The following is a 22717-nucleotide window of genomic DNA, read 5'->3' as shown; positions in this document are numbered from 1 at the left end:
AACTATTCCAGGTGCATAGATTAAAAGAAATTTTTAAATTGTGTAAATGGGATATGCAGTGAATTAAGTGTTTATTATGATAGATGATATGTTATTATGCGGGATTGTCTAGGTGGTAATTATCAAGAAAAGAAATTGATTCCGGGTATAGTATTGGCAAACCAGGGAATTTCAAGAGTTATGCATCTTGATGCATTCCAATAAACATCTGGTGGGATTGATCAGAGAATTTTGGAAGAGGTCAAGCAGTAGATTAGTCATTCAGTGCAAAGGAATGCAAGGATGGGATGGACAAGAATAATTCTCAGATTAAATGTTTTTTTCTGGAAAATGTGTTTGCTTTTTTTGCATCTACTGACATAGATAGATTGATACACAATTAATTTCTATTAAGTTTATAAACCAAAATGTTGCAGATTAAATTAAATGAATACTAGGGCTCGATTTATGGCATTCTAAGATGCATCACTAGAGATTTTGCAGTACCTTTTCCATTGCCTTTCATTCTATAGCTTAGATAGATCTGTAAGCGCTCCTCAGAGATATGTCTCACAAAATATTGACCTGTTTTATCTCATGCTAAACAATTATACTTTTGGCAGACAAATCAATCTAGATATTTAATAGATTTGAAAATTCAAATTAAAGATATATTTTATGCTTTGCTTCCTGTAATGGGATTTGGTCAAAGAAAAGTTTTAGCGAAATGTAAGATAGTTAATTTAAAATTGAGAATATACTCAAAAGGAAGTTCATTTAAATTGCTTTATATAGCTGAAGTAAAAAGTTGCATTTTATTTCACTAAAGTAATTTTGGTGATGCGTATTTTTGGTGTTTCACAGAACAACAGAGCCTCAAAAATCTTCTTTAAAGAAAGGCCCAACACTAACTGCTCACTATCCTGGTAAAAGTGAAGGTAAAGAACTGAAAGTACTAGTACAACCTGAGACACAGCACAGGGCACGGTACTTGACAGAAGGTAGCCGTGGCTCTGTGAAAGATCGGACCCAGCAAGGCTTCCCAACAGTGAAGGTAATTGTTTTCCCCCTCTTTGTAAATAAACAAACGCTCCTTGTAGAGAATATGATCCAGCATTCATAACAATTAGTCAGTTTGATTGGTATATATCCTCCAGTTTAAAAATTCATATGTTCATTGCCAGCTACATAGTGTGAATGTGGGATATGCCATCTACTGAAAACATTACAGTGCATGTTCAAGGTTTCTTCACCAGGATCTCATGAGGCTATCTGCAAAGGCAAGGGCAACAGATATATCCAGAATAAAAATACAGAAAATGTTGGAGGTATTTAACAGGTTAGGCAGCATTTGTAGAGAAAGAAGCAGATTTAATATTTAAGGGCTTAATATACTAAGTATTTCAGATTAATGCAGCATTGTAAGCTTTTGTTAAAGTTAATTTTCTACTTGCACAAAGGTTAATTTCAAAGTTTAAAAATATTTCATAAAATCATACAGATACTGATTTATTTTAGTTGTGCCAGTTATTTGAAAAAGTACTCTGCCATTCTCCTCTCATATTTTTCTTCTTGAAGTCTTGCTCAGTTTTATACAGAAGGTTTTATGTGCTTGAATAATCCTCTTAAAGAGAACTTATTTCTGTAAGTTCTGCTTACTTCATTGTACAAGAGATTTTTCTGTACGTCATCTTATTAAATGGAATAGTAGGGGTATACAGCATGGAAGCAGGCCCTTCTGTTCAACTGATCCATGCCATCCAAGGTTTCCATCTAAGCTAGTCCTGTTTGTCTACTTTTAGCCCATTTCTCTCTAAACCTTTCCTATCCATGTACCTGTCCAAATACCTTTTAAATGTTAATCTACATGTCCCAGCTGCTTCCTCTGGCAGCTCATTCCATATACTTGCCACCTTCTGGTTTAAAATGTTGCCCCTCTCTCCCGCTCTGACTTTAAACCTATGCCCCCTAGGTCTTGGTTTCTCAATCCTGGGAAAGAGATGTGCACTATGCCCCTCATCGTTTCTTACATCTCTTTACGATCACCTCTCATTCTCCCTTGCTTCAGTGGAAAAGTCTCAACCTGCTCAACATCTCTCCCTGTATAGTTGATGTATACACAAAAAAAATAACAAATATTTGTCCTCTGGTTTGCTAACCTCTCTGAAAAAAGGATTTTTCTCCAATGAGATTCCGTGAGAATTTAAACACATTGATAGAATCACAAAAAAGGCATATCAGTTGCTCTGCTTTATTAGGAGATTGAAGATGTAGTAATTTTTATGTCTCCCTAAAGTGATGTATCCACAAAGTTTTAGCTAGATTCTTGGGTTCTAACAATGTTTTCATAATGCTTAGTGTAACTTCTTTGCTTTTTGTATACTTTCTAAACCAAGGATTTTAACAGCCACCTCAAATTTTCATATATGTATATCATCAGCTTCTGAGTCCTCTTTAAAATGTGGCATTCAATTTATATTTAGTTAGTAATGTCCAGAATTCTTCCTACTAAAATATATCTGTTTTAGTCTGCTTATGACTTCGTAAATTCAGCTCTCCTTTTAAGGCAGTTTGTGAGGATGGAAGATGGCATACTTTCACTCTGGCTTTATTAACCTCCTCAGAATTCATAAAACCAATCTAGTAACTGCAGACCCCTCAGAGGGGACAGGTAGCAGCTAAGAGGGTGGGTGGATGGAAAGGGCAATTTCTTCTGCCACTCATACAGGGCCTTTTGTGTTGTCAATGCATGGGTAACATTATTATTTTCTATATTTCTGAATTCATGTCATTTGCAGTTTTAAAAATTATACTCTACCTAATTATTTTCCCATTGTTTAAAAATACCAAGATACATATTTGTTTATGTAGTACTTGATTTGAGGTGATTTAATAGTTAAAACTACTCAAAGATTAAAATTTCCATCCATCAAGCATTACATATTCTATGCTCTTTTTTTTTAGTTGGAAGGTTACAATCAACCAGCAATCTTACAAATTTTTGTGGGAAATGATTCTGGCCGAGTCAAACCTCATGGTTTTTACCAAGCATGCAGAGTCACTGGGCGAAATACTACTCCTTGCAAGGAGGTGGACATTGATGGAACAACTGTGATTGAGGTCAACTTGGATCCTGGAAGTAATATGACATTAGCGTAAGTCTTGACATCTGCTGGAATAACTCAGTTTTTTTTCTGCAAAATGAATGGGACTTAAGGAGACTGCTCATATTAAACATATTAATGCCTTAATATTAAAATTTTCATTTATTTATTATCTCAGTTGACAAAGCAAAACAATTGAACAATGAAATTGAGGGATTTAGAGTTTGATCTCTACATTGTGCTGATTGAGCTTACATTATCTGCATAAAGTAAGGGAAAGTATTATTTTTAGTGTTGCTATTAGTAATAATGTTGGAGGAGAAATTGATTCCATTACTCTGGTGTTAAGTGGTGTCTGATCTTCACCATCTAGATTCAGAAACAATGATAACAAGCAAATTATCTAAATGTAAAATACGATCTGTTAAATTTGAACTGCAACATGAATTAAAACCTTCAGCATAACTTTCTGCAACATGAATTAAAACCTTCAGCAAAACAAGATGTTATCTCAAGATTATTATTGTATAAAGCACATAAGTAGTGTTTGTAAGTTAGAATACTTAGGAGATATGAATAAATTTGTTAGCCTGAATCTTGCTAACACTTGTGAAATAATTAAGTGTGTGTGTGTGTGTGTGTGTGTATATTCATCTCCAACTTTGAAGAAAGCTAGCTGCAAAATGTAGTGATTCCACAAAGATAGATGTTCCCTTTTACATACAGAACTAAAGAAGTTATCAAGCTGGTTGAATAGCATTGTTTTAGAAGAATCCTCACACTGAATCAACCAGAAAGGAGAAAGCACATTTAATTTTTTAAAGTTATTTTAGAGTGCAAAATTAAAATTTGAAATTACAATTAAGAGGAAGACATAATCTAAAATCTTGAAATAATATTGTTAAATACAGGCAACCCCTCTGTTACAGGAGTGAGGGACAGCTACTTTCATAGAAAACAGGCTGTATCGTGATTTTCCATAATGCGAAGCTGTGTCATCTACTCATGTCAAGAAGTGCAAGTTGTAAAAAAAAGCCAATCTTGTGTTGATTTATTTACTTTTCATACAGTTTCTATTGGTTCAAATTTTATTCCGTATCTCATATTTTTAATTATGATTTGTGAGTTCTGTAAGGACAAATTTCCTTAACCCAAATGGTTGTAAATTTTAGGGTCACCTGTAATGTTACTTAAATACCATTATGTTTTGAAATTGCTATGCCAAATAAATGCAATTTATAAAATTAAATATTTAAGGTCAGAGATTGTGTACAACAGTGATCAGAATTTACATACAATGAAAATTCATTTGGCTATCATGTATTAAATGATAATGGTCCAGAAATTTAGTGCATCATTACAAGTGTGTATATGAGCTTTGCATGGTACATAAGTGACAGTATACTTGTGTTAAAACCAATATCAGAGACAATAGCACTGTTAAATCATAGGCAGTTGAGATGAGACTGGCAAGATATGATGAAATATCTGAGATAAGATCCATTCTGTTACATAATATGCGCTGGCTGGTGGTGTAGTGGTATCTGCATCGGACTTCAAGGGAAGTGGTCTTGGGTTCAGATCTGGCCGGTTCCTTGCACGTTTTCCATCCGGCCTCGTAAAAAACAGACAAATGATAAAGAAACAGCAATGTTGCCATCCAATGGACCAGAAGAGGCAGTGAGAACAACTGTTACACATTAGTACAGTATGCTATTTCTTTAAAGTATAAAGAAATATCTGTGATGAGGAATGCATATTTTTTGAGTACTTTTTTCCAACACTATGGGTGCATTGTAGGCTGGACTGTGGTTCTGCAGTGATTAAATTACTTGAAGTAATCCAGGGTCCTGGCTAATAGTCTGAAGAAATATAGTTCAAATCCCACCAAGGCAGCTGTGAATTCATTTAATAATTTGAAATAAAAATATAGTATTTGGTAATAATGATTACAGAATTAACAGACTGCCATAAAAGTGCCATCATCCCAACCTATCATACATGTGACTTGAGACCCACAAAAATTATCAGTTCAGAAATCCATCTGAAGTAGCCGACTTTGCATCTCATTTTAAGGACATTTGAGAGATGGGTAAAATAGTGGTGTTGCCAGTGATGCTCAGATGCTGACAAATGGAAAAAAAATTCTGTTGATGCTGCAGAAAATGATTTTATAGACACTACTGTTAGAAATTTTCATGAGATCCCGTCTGTCTCCAAATTTTGTTGGAGTTCTTTTGTGATGCGGCTAGAGGAATGAAAGAAAGAAAAACAATGAACAACATTAAGGTGGAGGTAAAGAAGTTGCCCTTGGGAAGATGTCATCAAACAGGGCAGAGGCATTGTGGTAGAAAGGCAAGAGATTAGATATAGTGGCCATAGAAGGATAATGGATAGGCAATAGGACCTTCTCATTATGATGGTAAAGAAGAGAGAACTTGGAGATTTTTAAAATGCATAGATGACAGAGGTTTGGTAGAATATCCTAGCATTTCCTCTTTTGACATATATTTTCTTCTCTGATTAAAGTTCTCCTGGTCTGTATGACTTTTGACACAGTTTCAAAGTGCCCCAAAACCTCCATGATTGCAGAACATTTTTTTTGATTGTTATTGTTGCTGTTCCATTACATTTAGTATTGTTGACCTTGTTATTTCCATGCTCCAGCAGCTGCCATGGAATATCACAAATATTTTCTAACCCCTGACTACCTAAATCCATCCAGGAATGTCGTCTTTTCTCTCATACCTTTGTCTCCAGCAGTGATTCATTTTCATTCCCTGAAACCTAAATTTTCAAAAACCAATTCTTGTTCCTCCTCTCTCTATCTGTGCCTGAATTATATAGTTTGTAAGCGTGGTGTGGATTCCACGTTGAAAATGGAAGACATCCACTAAACTTTCCTCTACTTTCTGAGACAGTTGATTGCACCTCTATTTGTCCACAACTACACATTTCTTCAACCTACATTAGGAAGGTACAAACTGTGTTTATTGCTCTTTGTCACAAATTGCATTTGCATCTTTAGTTTATTTGTGGAATATGGGTGTTGGCCAGCTTTTGCAGAAAAAAAGGTCGTAGGCCTTTGTTGCAGTCAATCTTTCAACAGTATGTACCTCTGTACATAGGAAGACCAGACCAACATAAAATATACCGACTTTGATCTCAACAGAATCTCATCTAATTTGCAACAATATAACCTCATTTGTGTACTTAAAACCTCTTTGCAATTGCTCCTAGTAATGAACAAGGTAACTTTTAGTGTACAAGGACACCAGCACCTTTCAATCTCTCATCACTTTTCTGGGTTTACTATAAAAGTGGACGATCTCACATTTTCCACAGTGTGTTCCTTCTGCAATTCCCTTGCTTATTCACTGTATGTTAACATCTCCCTAACTAGCCTTTGCATCTGCTCATGACTCGCATTGCCATCTAGCTTATTATTTTCACAAAGTTGGTTATGTTTCCTCATCCAAGTCATTGATGTAGATGATGAACAGGTAGTGCTACAACATTGGTCATGGGGCACTCCACTAGTCCAGTCTGAAAATGACCTGTTTATTTCTAATGTCTGTTTTCTCTTCATTAACTGATCCACACCAATATATTACATATTACCATCTGCTCTAATTTATTTAGTAACTTCTTGACACTTTTTAGAAGATCTTCTGAAGTTCAAATAACACTGCATTATGATAGAACCTAGAAGTTTCCTTCCAACAGATGTTATATTATTTGGTCTGAAGTTCCATTTTTTTCATTTCCCTCTCTCTGAAATAGTGAGTTTAAATTTGCTTCCTTTCATTCTGTGGAAATGATGGGAATTTTGAAGGGTTCCAACCTGTTCATTTTCATAGCCACTTCTCTCAAAACCTTAAGATGCATTTCTCATCATAGGAAATTATTGGCTTTCAGTCCCATTAATTTCTCCAATATTTTTTAAGTTAATCCTCATCTAAGCTAGACTTGTTACTCAATATTTCCACAATATTTTCTGTGTCCTTTACTATAAAAACAGACACAAAGTAATTGTTTAATTTCTCTGGTATTTCTTTATTTGCTAGTATAATTTCTGTAATCTCAGGGTATGAGGGACCCACATTTACTTTTGTTACTATTTTCATTTTTTTATATCTGTAGAAGCTTTCATAGTTTGTTTATTTATGTTTCTTGCTAGATTACTTCTGTATTCTCCTTTCCCTTTCCTTACCAATGTCTTAGTCATCCCTTGGTGAATTCTGAAATTTTACCAATCCTGTCTTCCTGGGAAACCTAAACTGAACACTGGTGAGTAATTTTTGCTTGATAGCTTTATTGATGACACCTTCCACCACCTTGCTGGTAACTGAAAATAGACAAGATTGCATGTTAGACAGATTTTATTTGCTCTTTTACATGACAAGGACGTACCTGGGCATTGTATACATTTGATAATGCCAGTATTACAACTGCTTGGTTAGATGCATGACAAATTTTTCAATTCAAGTTATCAACACCATGCTGTCTTGGACAATTCCATCCACCAGGTTTATTTCTTCTGTTTCACCCACCTAGGATTTTGTCTAATCATTTTGCCTTTTCTATATACAGCACTCTTAATCATTTTTTGATATTGTGGATGAATTAAATTGGTTGAAATTTGACTTTTGTGATAGAGAGGAAGGCTGAAGATATTGCAGATATTTCAGCCATGTCTATGAAAGCTCACATGGTTGTCCCACCATCATTCAGGGATAATAATTTCACCTCAGCTGTTTATTTGTCCATCACCATTTGTGACTATATAACAGCTCCTCAGAGTTTTGATCTGATCCTTTGGTTTTTAGAATTACTCAGCAGTTTATAAAATTTAGGATAGTGCAGTGATTATCCCTTCTCATGCTGTCATAGACATAGTCATCTGCCAAAAATGTAGGTTGATGAATGAGATCAAGTAAAGTTTATTTCTTGTGTTGTTTCACTCTCCACCTGCTGCAATTTAGTCTTTCAGTTATGCCCTTTGGGACTTAGCTAGCTCAGTCACTAGTGATTCTGCTAGGCCTCTACAGGCTGGGCATTCAGAGTGCACTTCATATCCTTGCTACTCAATCTTGTGCACTCCAGAAAAGTACTGTTTCAGTAGTTGATAGAAGATGATCAGTGTCAGTCATCAGTTTTGTTTTTTGTTGTTTAAACTTATGCTAACAAACATCATGGGGTATGGATTCATGGCTGAGGTCATCCAAGACAACTTTCTGCCTCTATACTATTGTGCTGCCTTTTATATCTTGGGAAAGGACTTTGTGAAGGATTTCAGATGTTCATATGATTCTTTTAGTACGACACTGTGCTGTTGCTTGAGTAAAAAGTTGAACACAAATTCCCAGATGCTCTGGTGAGAATTATGGATAAGCTGGGCGGGGAATAAGACCATAAGATATAGGAGCAGAAGTAGGCCGTTTGGCCGATCGAGTGTGCTCCGCCATTCAGTCATGGGCTGATCCAAATCTTCCAGTCATCCCCATACCCTTTGATGCCCTGGCTAATCAAGAACCTATCTATCTCTGCCTTAAATACACCCAATGACTTGGCCTCCACAGCTGTTCGTGGCAACAAATTCCACAGATTTACCACCCTCTGACTGAAGTTATTTCTCCACATCTCAGTTCTAAATGGATGTTCTTCAATCCTGAAGTTGTGCCCTCTTATCCTACCCTCCCCTACCATGGAAAATAACTTTGCCATATCTAATCTGTTCAGGCCTTTTAACATTTGGAATGTTTCTATGAAATCCCCCCCCCCCATTCTCCTGAACTCCATGGACTACAGCCCAAGAGCTGCCAGATGTTCCTCATATGGTAACCCTTTCATTCCTGGAATCATTCTCGTGAATCTTCTCTTAACCTTCTCCAATGTCAGTATATCCTTATGTCAGTATGTGTAGTGAGAGAAAGTATCTCAGAAACTGCTGATGATCTGGGATTTTCACGCTCAACAGTCTTTCGAATTTATAGACAATGGTGCAAAAAAAAACAAAAAAAATCCAGTGAAGCGCAGTTCTGTGGGTGAAAACATCTTGTTAATGAGAGAGGTCAGAGGAGAATTGCCAGACTAGCTCAAGTTGACAGGGATATGACTGTAGCTCAAATAACTATGCATTACAACAGCGTTATGCAGACGAGAATCTCTGAATGCACAACACATTGAACTTTGAAGTAGATGCACTGCAGCAGCAGATGACCATGAGCATATCTAATAAAGTGACCACTGAGTGTATTTCCATGCAAAGTTCAAAGTAAATATATTATCAAAGTACATATATGTCACTATATACAGCCCTGAGATTCATTTTCTTGCAGACATACTCAATAAATCCAACAACCAATAATAGAATCAGTGAAAGACCACACCCAACATAGTAGACAACATAAAAGAATGCCATTTTTGCCAATGCAGTCAATGCTGACTTCAGAACAATCCCATTTTTCCAGTCATCTTTTCTACCCAAATTCCCACCAACTGTGCCCAGGATCTACTATGTGCTCAGCTACAACTTACAAAGTCCTATTAACTTAGCATTCAGCATGCAAGTTGGAAGAGACTGCAACAGGGGTTATGTGTAAACATCCCACAGACTGAACCAGAGGTCAGGGTTGATCCTGATTCATAGGAGCTATGAGGCAGCCGCTCCACTACTGTGCTGTCTTCTAAGAAGCCAGTTACAGAGAATTCAGGGTAGAAGTGGGATGATGAATTAAAGTCACAGGCAACTGGATGCCCAGGTCCCCCTGAATAGACTAAATGGGATAGTTCTGCAAAGAGGTCTGCCATATCAAGATTAGGGTTTCCCCTGTTCCATATGTGACAGAATCTTAGGGTCATTGTTTCAAAGGACTGGCCCTCCTTCCCTAAATTCTTACCACTAATGCCACTTTTATAGATCTTATTGTGAAAAAAACCTGTTTAAGTAAACTTTCTGGCACTCCTTTAGATTGTACTGGTGCAAGGTTTGTTTTCTTCACAGTAACTGAAAATGTAAAACTGCAAATGTAGAGGCCTACCATAAAACACTCAGCTGGCCAGGCCACTTCAGTAACAATTAATCAGAAACCTAGTACTTTGTAACGATATTAATAGCATGCTTAGAATCAAAATCATATGTCATGAAATTTATTTGTTTCACAACAACTGTACAGTGCAAGCATAAAATTAATTACAAAATAAATAGTGCAAAAAAAAGCGCAATAATGAGGTTGTGATCATGGGTTCATTTACAATTCATAAATCTGATGAGAGACAAGAAGAAGTTGTCCCTAAATCGTTGAGTATGGACCTTCAGGCTCATGCAATTCCTTCCTGATGGTAGTAATGAAAAGAGGGACCTAGAAATAAGAGTCCTTAATTATGGATGCCACCTTCTTGAAGCACCATCTATAGAAGATGTCCTCGGTGGTGGGGAGTGCTGAGTTTATGATGGAGCTGGCTGAGAATACAACCCTCTGCAGCTTCTTGTGATCCTGTGGCTCCATACCAGGCGGTGATACAATCAGTCAGAATGGTCTATACCATACATCTATAGACATTTGAAAGTTTCTGGTGACATACCAAGTCTCCTCAATCTCCTAATGAAGTACAGCCACCACCATGCCTTCTTTGTAATCACATCAACATGTAGGCCAAGGATAGATACACAGAGGTGCTGATACCTAGGAACTAGAAGCTGCTCACCATTTCCATTGCTGATCCCTCAGTGACGACTCGGGCACCTTCTCCTGGCTTCCCCTTCCTGAAGTCCATGATTAGGTCTTTGGTCTTGCTTTTGTTGAGTACAAGGTTTTTAATATACCACTCAACCAACCTATCTTTTCCACTTATGTCTGCCTCCTTGTCACTATCTGAGATTTTATAAACAGTAGAGGTATAATCTGCAAATTTATAAATGGCGTTTGAACTACGCTTAGCCACACAGTCATGATGAGTGGGGAGAGGTTAGTGCTATGGGCTAAGCATGTATCTTTGAGGTGTGCATGTTTTAATTGTCTGGAGGAGATATCACAAATCCACAGTGACTGTACTCTCTCAATGAGGAAATCGATGATCCAGTTGCAGAGGGAGGTACAGAAGCCGAGGTTTAGAAGCTTTGTGATCTATAGTGAGAAGATGATGCTTTTGCTGTTGTCTAGGTGCTCCAAAGCAAAGTCCAGTGAGATAGGTCTACAATGGACACAGTTGCAGAGATAAGCCAATTGCAGCAGATCCAATCATGTCCAACCTCTCAAAACACATCATTACAGTAAATGTGAATACTACTGGTCGATAATCACTGAGGCAGCTCATACAGTTTTCCTGGGCACCGGTATGATTGATGCCCTTTTGAAATAGCTGAGAACCTTAGACAACAGGTGTGAGAAGTTGAAGTTGTACATAAGTACACCAACCAATTGGTTGGCACAGATTTTCAGTATCCACCCAGATACACTATCAGGGCCTGATGCCTTGCAAGGGTTCACGGTCTTGAAAGATATTCTGACATTGGCTGCCGAGGCAGAGGTCACAGGGTCATGGGATACTGTGGGGATTCACATAGCTGCATAAAAATATGTTGAGCCGGTTTTTTTTTGATTTATCAGAACAAACCAGTTCTGCTGTCCATCTGTAATATTAACTTAATTTTTCTTTCTGCACAGATGCTGCCAAATCTTCTAAACATATTCAAAGTGAAAGGGGACCTTGGATCTCAGACAACAGCTTCATTGTTTTTACATGCCTTTCTCTGTGTTTTCTTTCTAACTGTCCAAATTAATTTATTAGTCAGCAGAATTGCCCTGTCACCTTATAAAAGATATTTATTTTGATCTTTCAATCCCTCCCCCACCTTCTGCAACTTAAAACTAACTTGCTTTTTTCATTTTCCACTTCTGTTGAAGACTCTTGAACCTGAAATGTTAACTCTGTTTATCTTTCCACAGATACAGACTGATCTCCTGAGTGTTCCAAGAATTTTCTGTTTTAGTTTGTCTCTCCAACATCTGTTTATAAGATCATTTAAAACATCATAATAAGGACTTTAATAAATACATATTGGTTATGTTTAAAGGCAAAGTGTGCTGCTCTAAGTAGGGAGCCATGAATGAACTTATTGATAAGAGTTATAGCACAGTTGCTATTAACTTCATAACTGTTTTATTTTGCTTCCAGTGTTGACTGTGTTGGAATTCTAAAGCTAAGGAATGCTGATGTTGAAGCACGTATTGGTGTTGCAGGATCCAAAAAGAAAAGCACTCGTGCACGGTTGGTATTCCGAGTAAATATTGCTCGTGCTGATGGGTCTACTTTAACACTGCAGACGCCTTCATCATCGATCCTCTGCAGTGAGTAATATTTTCAAAATGTTGGTGTCTTTTTTTTTATGGACAGCTAATTGTCTGCCATTAAATGGATTCAAGCATCATGCTTGGGAATCATAGTTAATAAACTTTTAAAGCATTCACCCACTGACAGTTTGCTCTTTTGGAGAGAGAAAATTGTACTCAGAAATGTGTATGTTGTTTAGCTTGAAGTTATCCAAATTCAGTTTTCCTTTGAAGAAACTACATGATAATTTCTATGTAAAATCAATTTATTCACAGAATTGAATGGGTCACTTCCATTCAAGATCAATATGCCCATACTCTAGTTAACATCAGGCATGGATGCAATGATGTCACATGTGTAGTACTACACATTTAATCCTCTACTCAGTGAAATCAGATTTAAAATCTGAGGAGAACCACTGTCACATGACAGTCACATCAGCTGAATTTCCCAGTGAGACATGAATTCAAGGATTTCCAAGGTGACCTTCAAAGATTTGATCACAGCATCTAACAGTCTCTTCTTGGAATGCATAAAATGTTTTTAAAATCAAAATTTATCTTATCTCCATGGCGTTAGTCTGTGGTTGCCTTCTAAGGTCTGACCACCTTCTCTGCAATTAGGGAGGCAGTAGCTGGACACCAGTGTGTTTTCAGACATTTCCCAGGAAAACATATAGTTATCATCTTATCAGAATCAGAATTAATATCACAGGCATATGTTGTGAAATTTTTTGTTTTGCTGCAGCAATTATAGTGCATTGCAATAACAATAATAAGAAAACCTATAAATTATTTACAATAAAAATATATGAAGTTGCAAGAAGTTTGTGAACCCTTTGCAATTACTTGGTTTTCTGCATTAATTACTCATAAAATGTGATCTGATCTTCATCTAAGTCACAATAATAGAGAAATACAATCTGCCTAAACTAATAACACACAAGCAATTGTACTACTTGTTGTCAGTACTGACTAGACCATTTAAACAATCAAAGTGTAGGTTCAAAAATGTATGTGAACCTCTGAGGTAATGCCTTCTACAGAGGCTTTTTGGAGTCAGGTGTTGCAATCAATCAGATGAAATTGCAGGTGTGGGTTGTGGAAGTGCCCTGCCCTATTTGAAGACACACGAAGTCAGATTACTGTCAGATTCTGCTCTTCTCAAGAAATTTATGTTTATTTGCACATTTCTTAATCATTATAACTTTCAGAGGACCTTAGAACAACAATTATAGAGATGAATGAAGCTGGAACAAGCTACAAAAGCATTTCTAAAGACCTGAGTCTTCATCAGTCCACAATAAGCGAAATTGTCCTCAAATGGAGGAAATTCAATACTGTTGCTACTCTCCCTCGAAGTGGGTGTCTTGCAAAGATCACACCAAGAGCATAACGTGCAGTGCTGCCGAAGATGAAAAAGAGCCCAAGAGTAACAGCAAAAGACCTGCAGAAATCTCTAGAACTCTCTGCTCATGTGTCCATTATAAGGAAAAACACTGAAAAGAAAGGTTTTTGTGGAAGGGCACCACAGAGGAAACCACTGCTCTTCAAAAAAAGAAATATTGCTGGATGTCTCAAATTTGCAAAACACCATCTGGATGTTTCACAACACTTCTGGTACAATGTTCTGTGGACAGATGAGACAAAAGTTTAATTTTTTTGGCAGAAATTCACACTGCTATGTTCGGAGGAAGAAGGGCACTGCACACCAATACCAAAAGCTCATCCCGACTGTGAAACATGGTGGAAGGACTATCAAACTTTGGGGCTGCTTTGTTGCTTCAGTGTCAGTGCCTGGACTGCTTGCAATTATTGAGGGAACAATTAATTCAAAATTGTATCAAAGCATTTTACAGGAGAATGTCAGGGTAGTGGTCCGTCACCTGAAGCTTAATAGAAGTTGGATGATTTTACAAGAGAACGATACAAAACACAGGAGTAAATCAACAATGATTTAAAAAGAAGAGAATTTGTGTTTTGGAATGGCCGAGTCAAAGTCCAGCACTTAACCCAATTGAAATGCTATGGCATGACCTGAAGAGGGCTTTCATGCAAAGCACCTCAGAAATATTGATGAACTGAAACAGTTTTGTATGGAGAAATGGTATAAAACTCCTCTTCGCTGTTGTGCAAGTCTGATCAGCAGTCACAGGAAATGTTTGATGGTGGTTCTTGCTGCTAAAGGAGATTTTAGCAATTACTAAATACAAAGGTTCATATACTTTTTCCAGCCTGGACTGTGAATGATTAAACAATGTGTTCAATAAGGACATGAAAAGTACAATTGTTTGTGTATTATTAGTTTTGGCAGATTGTGTTTGTCTATTATTGTGACTTAGATGAAGATCACACCACATTTTATGAGTAGTTAATACAGAAAACCATTAATTGCAAAGGGTTCACAAACTTTTTGTTGCAACTTGTACATAAAAAATATAAATTAAATAAGCAGTGCAAAAAGAGAGCAAAATAGTGAAATAGTGTTCAAGAATTCATTGTCCATCCAAAAATCTGGTAGCAGAGAAGAAGCTGTTCCTGAAATGTGTATGCCTCAGCCTCCTGTAACACCTCCTGGATGGTAGAAATGATAAGAGAGCATGCCCTGTGTGGTGGAGTCCTTAATGATGATGTCTCCTTTTTGAGGCATCGCTTTTTGAAGGTGTGCTCGATGCTAGGAACGCTAGTGCCATGGAGGTGGCTGAGTTTACAACTTCCTGCAGCTTTTTCTGATCCTGTGCAGTGGCCCCTCCATAACAGATGGTGGTGCAACCAGTTAGAACGCTCACCACGGTACATCTGTAGAAATTTGCAAGTATCTTTGGTGATATACGAAGTCTCCTCAAACTTCTACAGCTGCTGTTGTCCCTTCTTTGCAATTGCATCAATATGTTCAGAGATATTAACATCTGGAACTTGAAATTGTTCACTCTTTCCAATGCTGATTCCTCGATGAGGACTGGTGTGTGTTCCCTAGACTTCCTCTTCCTGAAGTCCACAATCAGTTCCTTGGTCTTACTGACATTGATTGCAAGGTTGTTGTTATGACACGACTTAATCAGCTGATCTATCTCACTCCTGTCACCATCTGAAATTCTGGCAACAAAAGTTGTGTCATCAGCAAATTTATAGATGGCATTTGAGCCGTGCCCAGCCACACATGCGTGGGGGTGGAGAGAGTAGAAGAGTGGGCTAATTGCACATCCTTGAGTGTGCCAGTATTGATTGACAGCAAGGAGATAATCTCACTGGCTGTGGTCTCCCAGTGAGGAACTCAAGGATTCAGTTGCTGAGGGATTTATAAAAGCCCAGGTTTTGGAGCTTGTTGATTAAACTGTATGATTTTGTTGAATGCTGAGCTGTAATCAATTATAACAGCAGCCTGATTTAGGTGTTGCTATTGTCCCAAGTTATCCAAGGCCAAGTGGAGAGCCGGTGAGATTGCATCTGCTGTAGACCTATAGACTACATTTTAAAACTAATGTGTGGTATGAAAGTGCCAAAGCATAATTTTGGATTTGTGGTAACTAAAAAGGAAAAAGAAATCACTGCTATGATGGTTAATTTGTAATCATCTATTAAATAGTTTAATAGCTGTGAAAATTGAATATCATTTTCAGAACTTGTGCATTAAGGAATTTGATACCAACATTGTTTCATGTATTTCCAAAGGAACTGTCTGCTTTCCTGTCATGATCTCCATTGTGCTATATGTGGATCCTTCCTGACTCCATCCCAATATTGTCCTCCTCCATCCATTTTAAATTACTCATAAGTGATGAAGATTATGTAGAAGACATATAACGGTAACTTAGGCTGTTGAATGGCACAGTTGTGGAAGTTATACCTTATTTGTGAGGGAGGATAGTGCATGTGAAGCAGTGAATAATCAGGATACAAATGACAAATGTGGATTGTTATTACCAATTACAATGATAACACTTTGCCAGTCAGTCCCAGAATTTTTCTGTAATTCTTGCATGCCTTCCTTTGATTTTTCCACTGAATTCCTCCATTATTATTATTCTTCCAAATGTTTACTTCCCTCAAATCCCCATTTTATTGTACATGTATCTAATAGTCAGGTTCAAGTTTATTATCATCTGACTGTGCATATATACAACCAAAGAAATCAACATTCCTCCAGAACACGGAATTTCACTGTTGATTGGTGCCAGAGTGACTGCTGCAACCATGCACACCATCATTTTGCCTTCTTGAGTGATAGACTCAAGCAGCACAGACACAGAATATTTTGCCCAAACCAATCATCTACCTTAATCCCAGTTTTCTTCTTGTTTTCCCATTGAATACCCAATTCACCTGCCACCCATCTATATCAGGGGCAATTTACTGTAGCCAGTTAACCTACCATCTAAAACATCAGTAACCTGTGCGAAGAAACCCGCGTTCTTGGGAGAAAGTATGTGGATTCACCCAAGATGAGGATCAGGTGCTGATCTCTGGAGCTACGAGGCATTAATACACACCATTGTGTCACCCACTGCCTTATACCCCACAGCCAGTATATCCCCAGAAAATATAAACTACTTAAATTTTATCTCTTTGCACCAATATACATTTTCCAATAATAATGTCTTTTGCAATGAAGAAGGTTGTGGCTGACAATTTGTCATGGATAAAACAAGTTTTAAGCTGCAGAGAAATGGGAGAGGGTTGGATTAAACCAATAGCCGAGATCTATGACAAGATGAAGAGTGGGAGAACTGGAATGATGAAAGTGAGTCTTAAGCAGCTGAGAGAAAGTGGTGAAGATTCATGAATAACTAATATTGCCTCTGGAGCTTATATAAAAGGAGATGAAAGAAATTTGAAAAGATTAAAACAGTAAAATGACTAAAAATCTTCAATGCAGAAGATATGAGATACAAGCCTGCTTGACGTTAGTTTGAGATTCTAAAGCATCAAGAAAAACGATAATGTGCTGTTTCTCAGGCCTACACTGAGCTTTATTGAAATAATGTAGAAGGTTGAAGACGGATCAGAGTGGAATTTGGATGTAGAGTTAAGAAGTCAAGCATTGAGTTACCCTTGCAAGGTAAATGGAGCAATATTGGAGACTACTTCGGATACATTATACTAACGTGGAAGAAATTAGGTGTGATTTGAGCTGGAAAGAGCGGCTGTGTCCTTGAAGAGAGGAAAGGCGGAGAGAAAAGGGTAAATATTGCATCTCCTGAAGTTGCATGGAGAGCCAGAAACTGGAAACATGAATGGAGTCCTCATGGAAAAAAAACTAAGTTTGTAGGCGCTTGTAGTGGATGTTGATTGCTAATCCGTTCCCAAAGTGCAACTTTCTCTTTCAGTTAGTGTATTTAAGCACTTCTTACAAAAAATGCTTTACAAACCACTCTATCCCCAATTTTTCTATGGGGGAAATAAACCAGAAGAAATGCATTTTCCTGTTTGAAGAGGGAAAGATGAGAAGTATTTTGTATAATGTAAAGTTTGTTAAGTAATTCTGTGAGAAAATTCCTTGTTTTTGAATTGGCAGTTGCTCATTTATCAAAATACTTAACAAATTTAATTGTATATTCAAGTTCAAAGCTCTGATCCACAAAGAAGATAGACAATTGTAAATTTATTTCCTTGGGAAATCAAACATTGTAGCTAATTTAAATTAATGAAACAAAAGTTACTGCTCTTCCAGGTGAGCACACACTGAGTCTAACAGCAGTAGATATGAGAAGGACTCTTCAGATTTAATACCCCCCCCCCCAACCCATAAGGCTGCGAGTCCAGACAACATCCCAGGCTGAGTACTCAGAACGTGCACCCAGCTCACTGATGTCTTCACCAACATCTTCAACATTTTACTCATCCCCACATGCTTCAAATAAGCCATCATTATCCCTGTATCGAAGAACTCTACAGCTTCAGAACTAAATAATGACCTCCTGGTGGCACTGACACCACTCATCATGAAGTGCTTTGAATGGCTGATAATGGCACAGATTAAAAACCCCATCCCTGCACACTGAACACTAACCAATATGCTTACTGGCAGAGCCACTGTATGATGCATGATATCGCGCCAAAAATGTCTTTGTGTGTCATGCACCCGGCCGTGACACACCTAGAAAACAAAGACATTTATGTCAGAATGCTCTTCCTGAATTTTAGTTCGGCATTCACCATTATTGCCCCACAGACCTTGGTGAACAAACTGCTACTCCTCAGTCTAAATACACTGCTGTCCAACTCAACTAGCTGTTGGACTTCCGAACCAACAGATCTCCCCCACCCCCCTATCATTCTCAACCCAGGCACCCCTGCAAGGCTGTGTGTTGAGCCCACTGCTATATACTCTGCGCACACACGACTGCACAGCCAAGCACTTGAGCAATCAACATTGTCAAGTTCGCCAATGACCTGACAGTGGTATGGCCTACAGAGAGGAGGTGGAAGAGCTTAAGGCCTAGTGCTAGGCAAATAACCTCTTCCTCAATGTTTACAAGAGTAAGGAGATGGTTATTGACTTCAGGAAAATCTGCATCACTTATGCCCGTCTTCACAGTGGAAACAGCTGTTTCAAGCTTCTAGAAGTGCTCATCTGACATAAACTCTCATGGTCCCAGAACACATCCTACACAATCAAGAAAGCATGTCAACGCCTCTACTTTCTGTGGAGGCTGACGAGATCTGGTTTATGCACATCCAGTGCTCACGACCGTTTACAGATGTGCAGTGGAGAGCATCCTAACATGCTGCATCACTGTGGTGCAGAAACAGCACTGCAGTGGGCAGGAATGCTTGATGACGAGTAGTTTGAACTGCCCAATGCATTACTGACACTAGCCTAGCCAATATATAATGAAGCAATATAATGAAGGATGCCAGTCATCCTGTTTATGGACTGCTTGTACCACTCCAGGGATGAGGCTGAGTAGCACTCACCAGGCTGATCAACACCTCTATCCATTACCCCACCCCACCAGCACCACTACATGCACCTAACCTAGAGTCACTTTAGATACAATCGTTCTGTGTATATAACATTTTATATAACAGTTACTTGTACATTGTTTTATAAGATTGTTTTTATATTTATATTTATTGTGTTTTTTAATGCTGTATCAGATTTGGAATAGCAATCATTTTGTTCTCCTTTACACTATTACTGAATAATGACAATAAACCATCTTGAAAAGGAAACAGTTTTAATTATTCATCATCACTTACAACCGTTTCTTGACATATATTGTTTTTCATATAATAACACAAATCATAAACCTGTATTTTGCATTGGAAGTAAAAGTGAAACAATGTAATAGTGTTTGTTAAATGTTAACTAAATAATTTTTCCACAGCATTGTAGCTGGAATAAAACACAGTGTATGCCTTTGGAATTTAAGTATTTTAATTAATGCCTGTAGGCATTACAATTTATTTATGAGAGGAAGAAACATGATTTCTCTTAGGCTATTTGCATTTGCTACTTGTAGATGGATGCTCAAGACAAGTAGTGAAAATTAATCATCAATCCCCCATGACAAGTTTAATTTTTTCCAATAAATGATTTGTTAACTAAGATGCAAAATAGTATGTTGCTTCTGCAGGGCAGAACCAATGTGAGTTGCCTCTCATGTAAGTTTAGGAATTGAATTGCAATAAGCTTGCACTTTGTTGTGTTTCTTATTATGGCATAACTGTGTAACAAGGATTTACTTTTCCCAATATCTTTAAGGACTTTTAAGATTCACATAATATTTTGTTTCTCAGTATGAGGAAAGTATCTAATTTTATGTTTATTTAACCTTGCAATTACTAGAATAATTCATAACTGTGAAGCTATAGCTCAGGAGTACATGCACACCTACACTATTGACTTTACTCTATGTACACAGCCTTGCTCACTTCTGCTTGTTTACATATGGACTCCCTGTGTATGTGTGTGTAAATCATTATTTACACATGTATACACAGAGGCGCACCAGTTAATTGATAAGTTTTCTACAAATTTCAAATGCTGAAAATATTCAATAGAACATATTTTTGTCTCTTTTTTTATCAAATATTTTTGACATAACCTGGAAGTTCATGCAGTTACACAAATTAATTTTATTTTAATTGAATATGCATTTTGTTTGTGTTGTCTTGCTTTCTGTAATTTGATAAAGCAGGATATTTTGTGCATTCAAAGGACTTAGTTGGCTGCATTGCATGACCTTGAACTACAGTTAGTTTGTCCCATTACTCACAAGTTCCTAATTAGCTGAAATTCGGTGTTGAGTTCCACTTATTCCCAAAGCAATTTATTTTTTAAAAAAGTTAACAGAGGAATTAAATTCCAAACATATCAAAAAATAGGAAGAAATTGTTTAGCAGGTCCTTGTATAGTATACTTAGTATACATGTAAAGTTAAAATGTAATAATTTGCTCAATGTTTTTGTACAGTACAGACTTTTAGTTTAGAAATTATTGATCAATTTAAGCAGTTATTCCCGTCTTGTACTGCAACATCGCAAAATCTTTCTGTGTTCATATTATCTTAAAACTGGTGTGTATTCATGTAGTATTTTCATAAATTAGAAGCTGACTTTGTGTTTAATTTTAATTAAAGCCCAACCAGCTGGAGCACCTGAGATATTGAAAAAAAGCCTTAATACTTGCACAGTGAAAGGAGGTGAAGATTTATTTCTGATTGGAAAAAACTTTTTGAAAGGCACAAAGGTTATTTTTCAGGAAAATAATTCAGGTAAGATGATGTTCTGAAGTATATAGTTAATTAATCTGATATTACAAGTATCTACCAGACTCTATATTGTAAATGTGATTAGAAGTATACTCCATGTCATATTAAGTGGTTTGACTGAGAAGTATTAACTATCTTTTTAAAACAAATCTCTGTCTCCAAGCATATTAGTGACATTGTACAAAAGTTTCAGCAACTGCAATTATGATATTATGGCAGGCGCCAAATTGAATTAAAATGCTTCCATCTAGTGCAAAAAAACCATTAATCACATGACATAATATTGTTTTTATCTAAATTGCCTTATGGGGCATCATGGAAAACAAGCCAACCCTTTAGGCCTGTGTATTTAGCATCAGAACATATCGTCACTGATTTTGAGGTAAACCATGAATCCAGGTATGTAATTTTTGTAAAGTTTTACTCAGAATGAGTGGTTCCTATTTCTGTCATTACAAGTGTTCAAAATGAAGCCTACAAAACAAACAGTAAGCCATACTCCCTAAATTCAAATTTTTGGAGAAGTTGTTCCCAGGTAAAGTTGCTCTGTTGTTTTATTGGGAAATAAATATAGCAGTAAAATTGATGAACTACTGTGCAACATCACACTGCATCAAGATATTTACAATAAAAACCTAACATGACCTGCATGTCATCTTGCAGATCTGAGCAGGTACTTAATTTATTTTCAGTTTTTTTAATAGAACTCAGAGGCTTTTTGAGCTATTAATGAATCCAGTCTAGAACCTATTTGCAGAATGTGAACAACACTAAGTTAATCTTTTCTGTAAAATCCCTCTCTCCAACAAGTGTTGCACTCATGGCATGAAAAGAGTCAAGTAATTGATTTACCAGAAAATAGGTATTGATAATCTTATGATTATTTCTGTATATCTGATCAAATAATCAAAGGTATAATAATGTATTATTTGAAATGCTTTCAGGTGCACTAGTTTCATATGTTTGTGTGAAGCAACTTAAAATTGTAAGCTTTTGGCTCCAGGTGATTCTAAATCAGGTTTATAATCAGTTTGCATTTGGATGAATGATAAATTGAGAATAAAACAAGAAGTGTGTGTTCATTGGTAACCTTGCATTTAAGGATTGAATTGGTCAATGATACATTTATCTTAAAATTTCCGAAAAAAACATATTCAGTGATGTTTGCATTGCACCTTATCAGACTGCAATATCTCAGTGCACACAAAGATTTTTTTTCTGAGGTACAAGGGTGCTGCTGACATAGACAAACACAGTAACCACTCTAAACCTGCAAGATTTGGTAAACAGCAATAGACTTAACCTACTTTTATGATTTAGTTGAAGTAGAGCAAACTCTTGTTTTCCTGGAATAATAATCTTGGGATCTTTATACACTAGAAAGAATGGAACAAACCAGTCATCTCAATTTAATATTTAAAGTAAAGAACAGACTTTTTAATAGTAACATCACCCTCTATGTTGCTATAAGACAGAATTCCACGATATTCTGAATTAAAAGAGTATGAAAAATTATCACCCTCTGAGTGAATAAGTTCCCCTTAAACACCCTTAACCCATGATCTCCAGTTGTTGTCTCACG

The 22717-nt window shown here is 36.9% G+C and overlaps 1 protein-coding gene across 4 annotated transcripts in view; it reads left to right on the top strand.

The window, feature by feature from the left end:
- nfat5b (nuclear factor of activated T cells 5b) overlaps nucleotides 1-22717 on the top strand; it is a 210357-nt gene that overhangs the window by 146184 nt on the left and 41456 nt on the right. For all 4 annotated transcript variants that reach the window (XR_011889267.1, XM_072279813.1, XM_072279812.1 and 1 more), the window contains exons 4-7: nucleotides 844-1033; nucleotides 2944-3134; nucleotides 12264-12436; nucleotides 21004-21138. Coding sequence is in view for 3 of the 4 variants with exons in the window: in XM_072279813.1 (XP_072135914.1) it covers nucleotides 844-1033; nucleotides 2944-3134; nucleotides 12264-12436; nucleotides 21004-21138 (689 nt within the window). In the remaining variant the exon portion in view is untranslated. The remainder of the gene's footprint in view (nucleotides 1-843; nucleotides 1034-2943; nucleotides 3135-12263; nucleotides 12437-21003; nucleotides 21139-22717) is intronic.

The sequence above is a fragment of the Mobula birostris genome, chromosome 15 (assembly GCF_030028105.1).
Source record: "Mobula birostris isolate sMobBir1 chromosome 15, sMobBir1.hap1, whole genome shotgun sequence".
NCBI classification, from domain to species: domain Eukaryota; kingdom Metazoa; phylum Chordata; class Chondrichthyes; order Myliobatiformes; family Myliobatidae; genus Mobula; species Mobula birostris.
The sequence above is the reverse complement of the archived record's forward strand: the minus strand, read 5'-3'. Positions and strand labels throughout refer to the sequence as shown.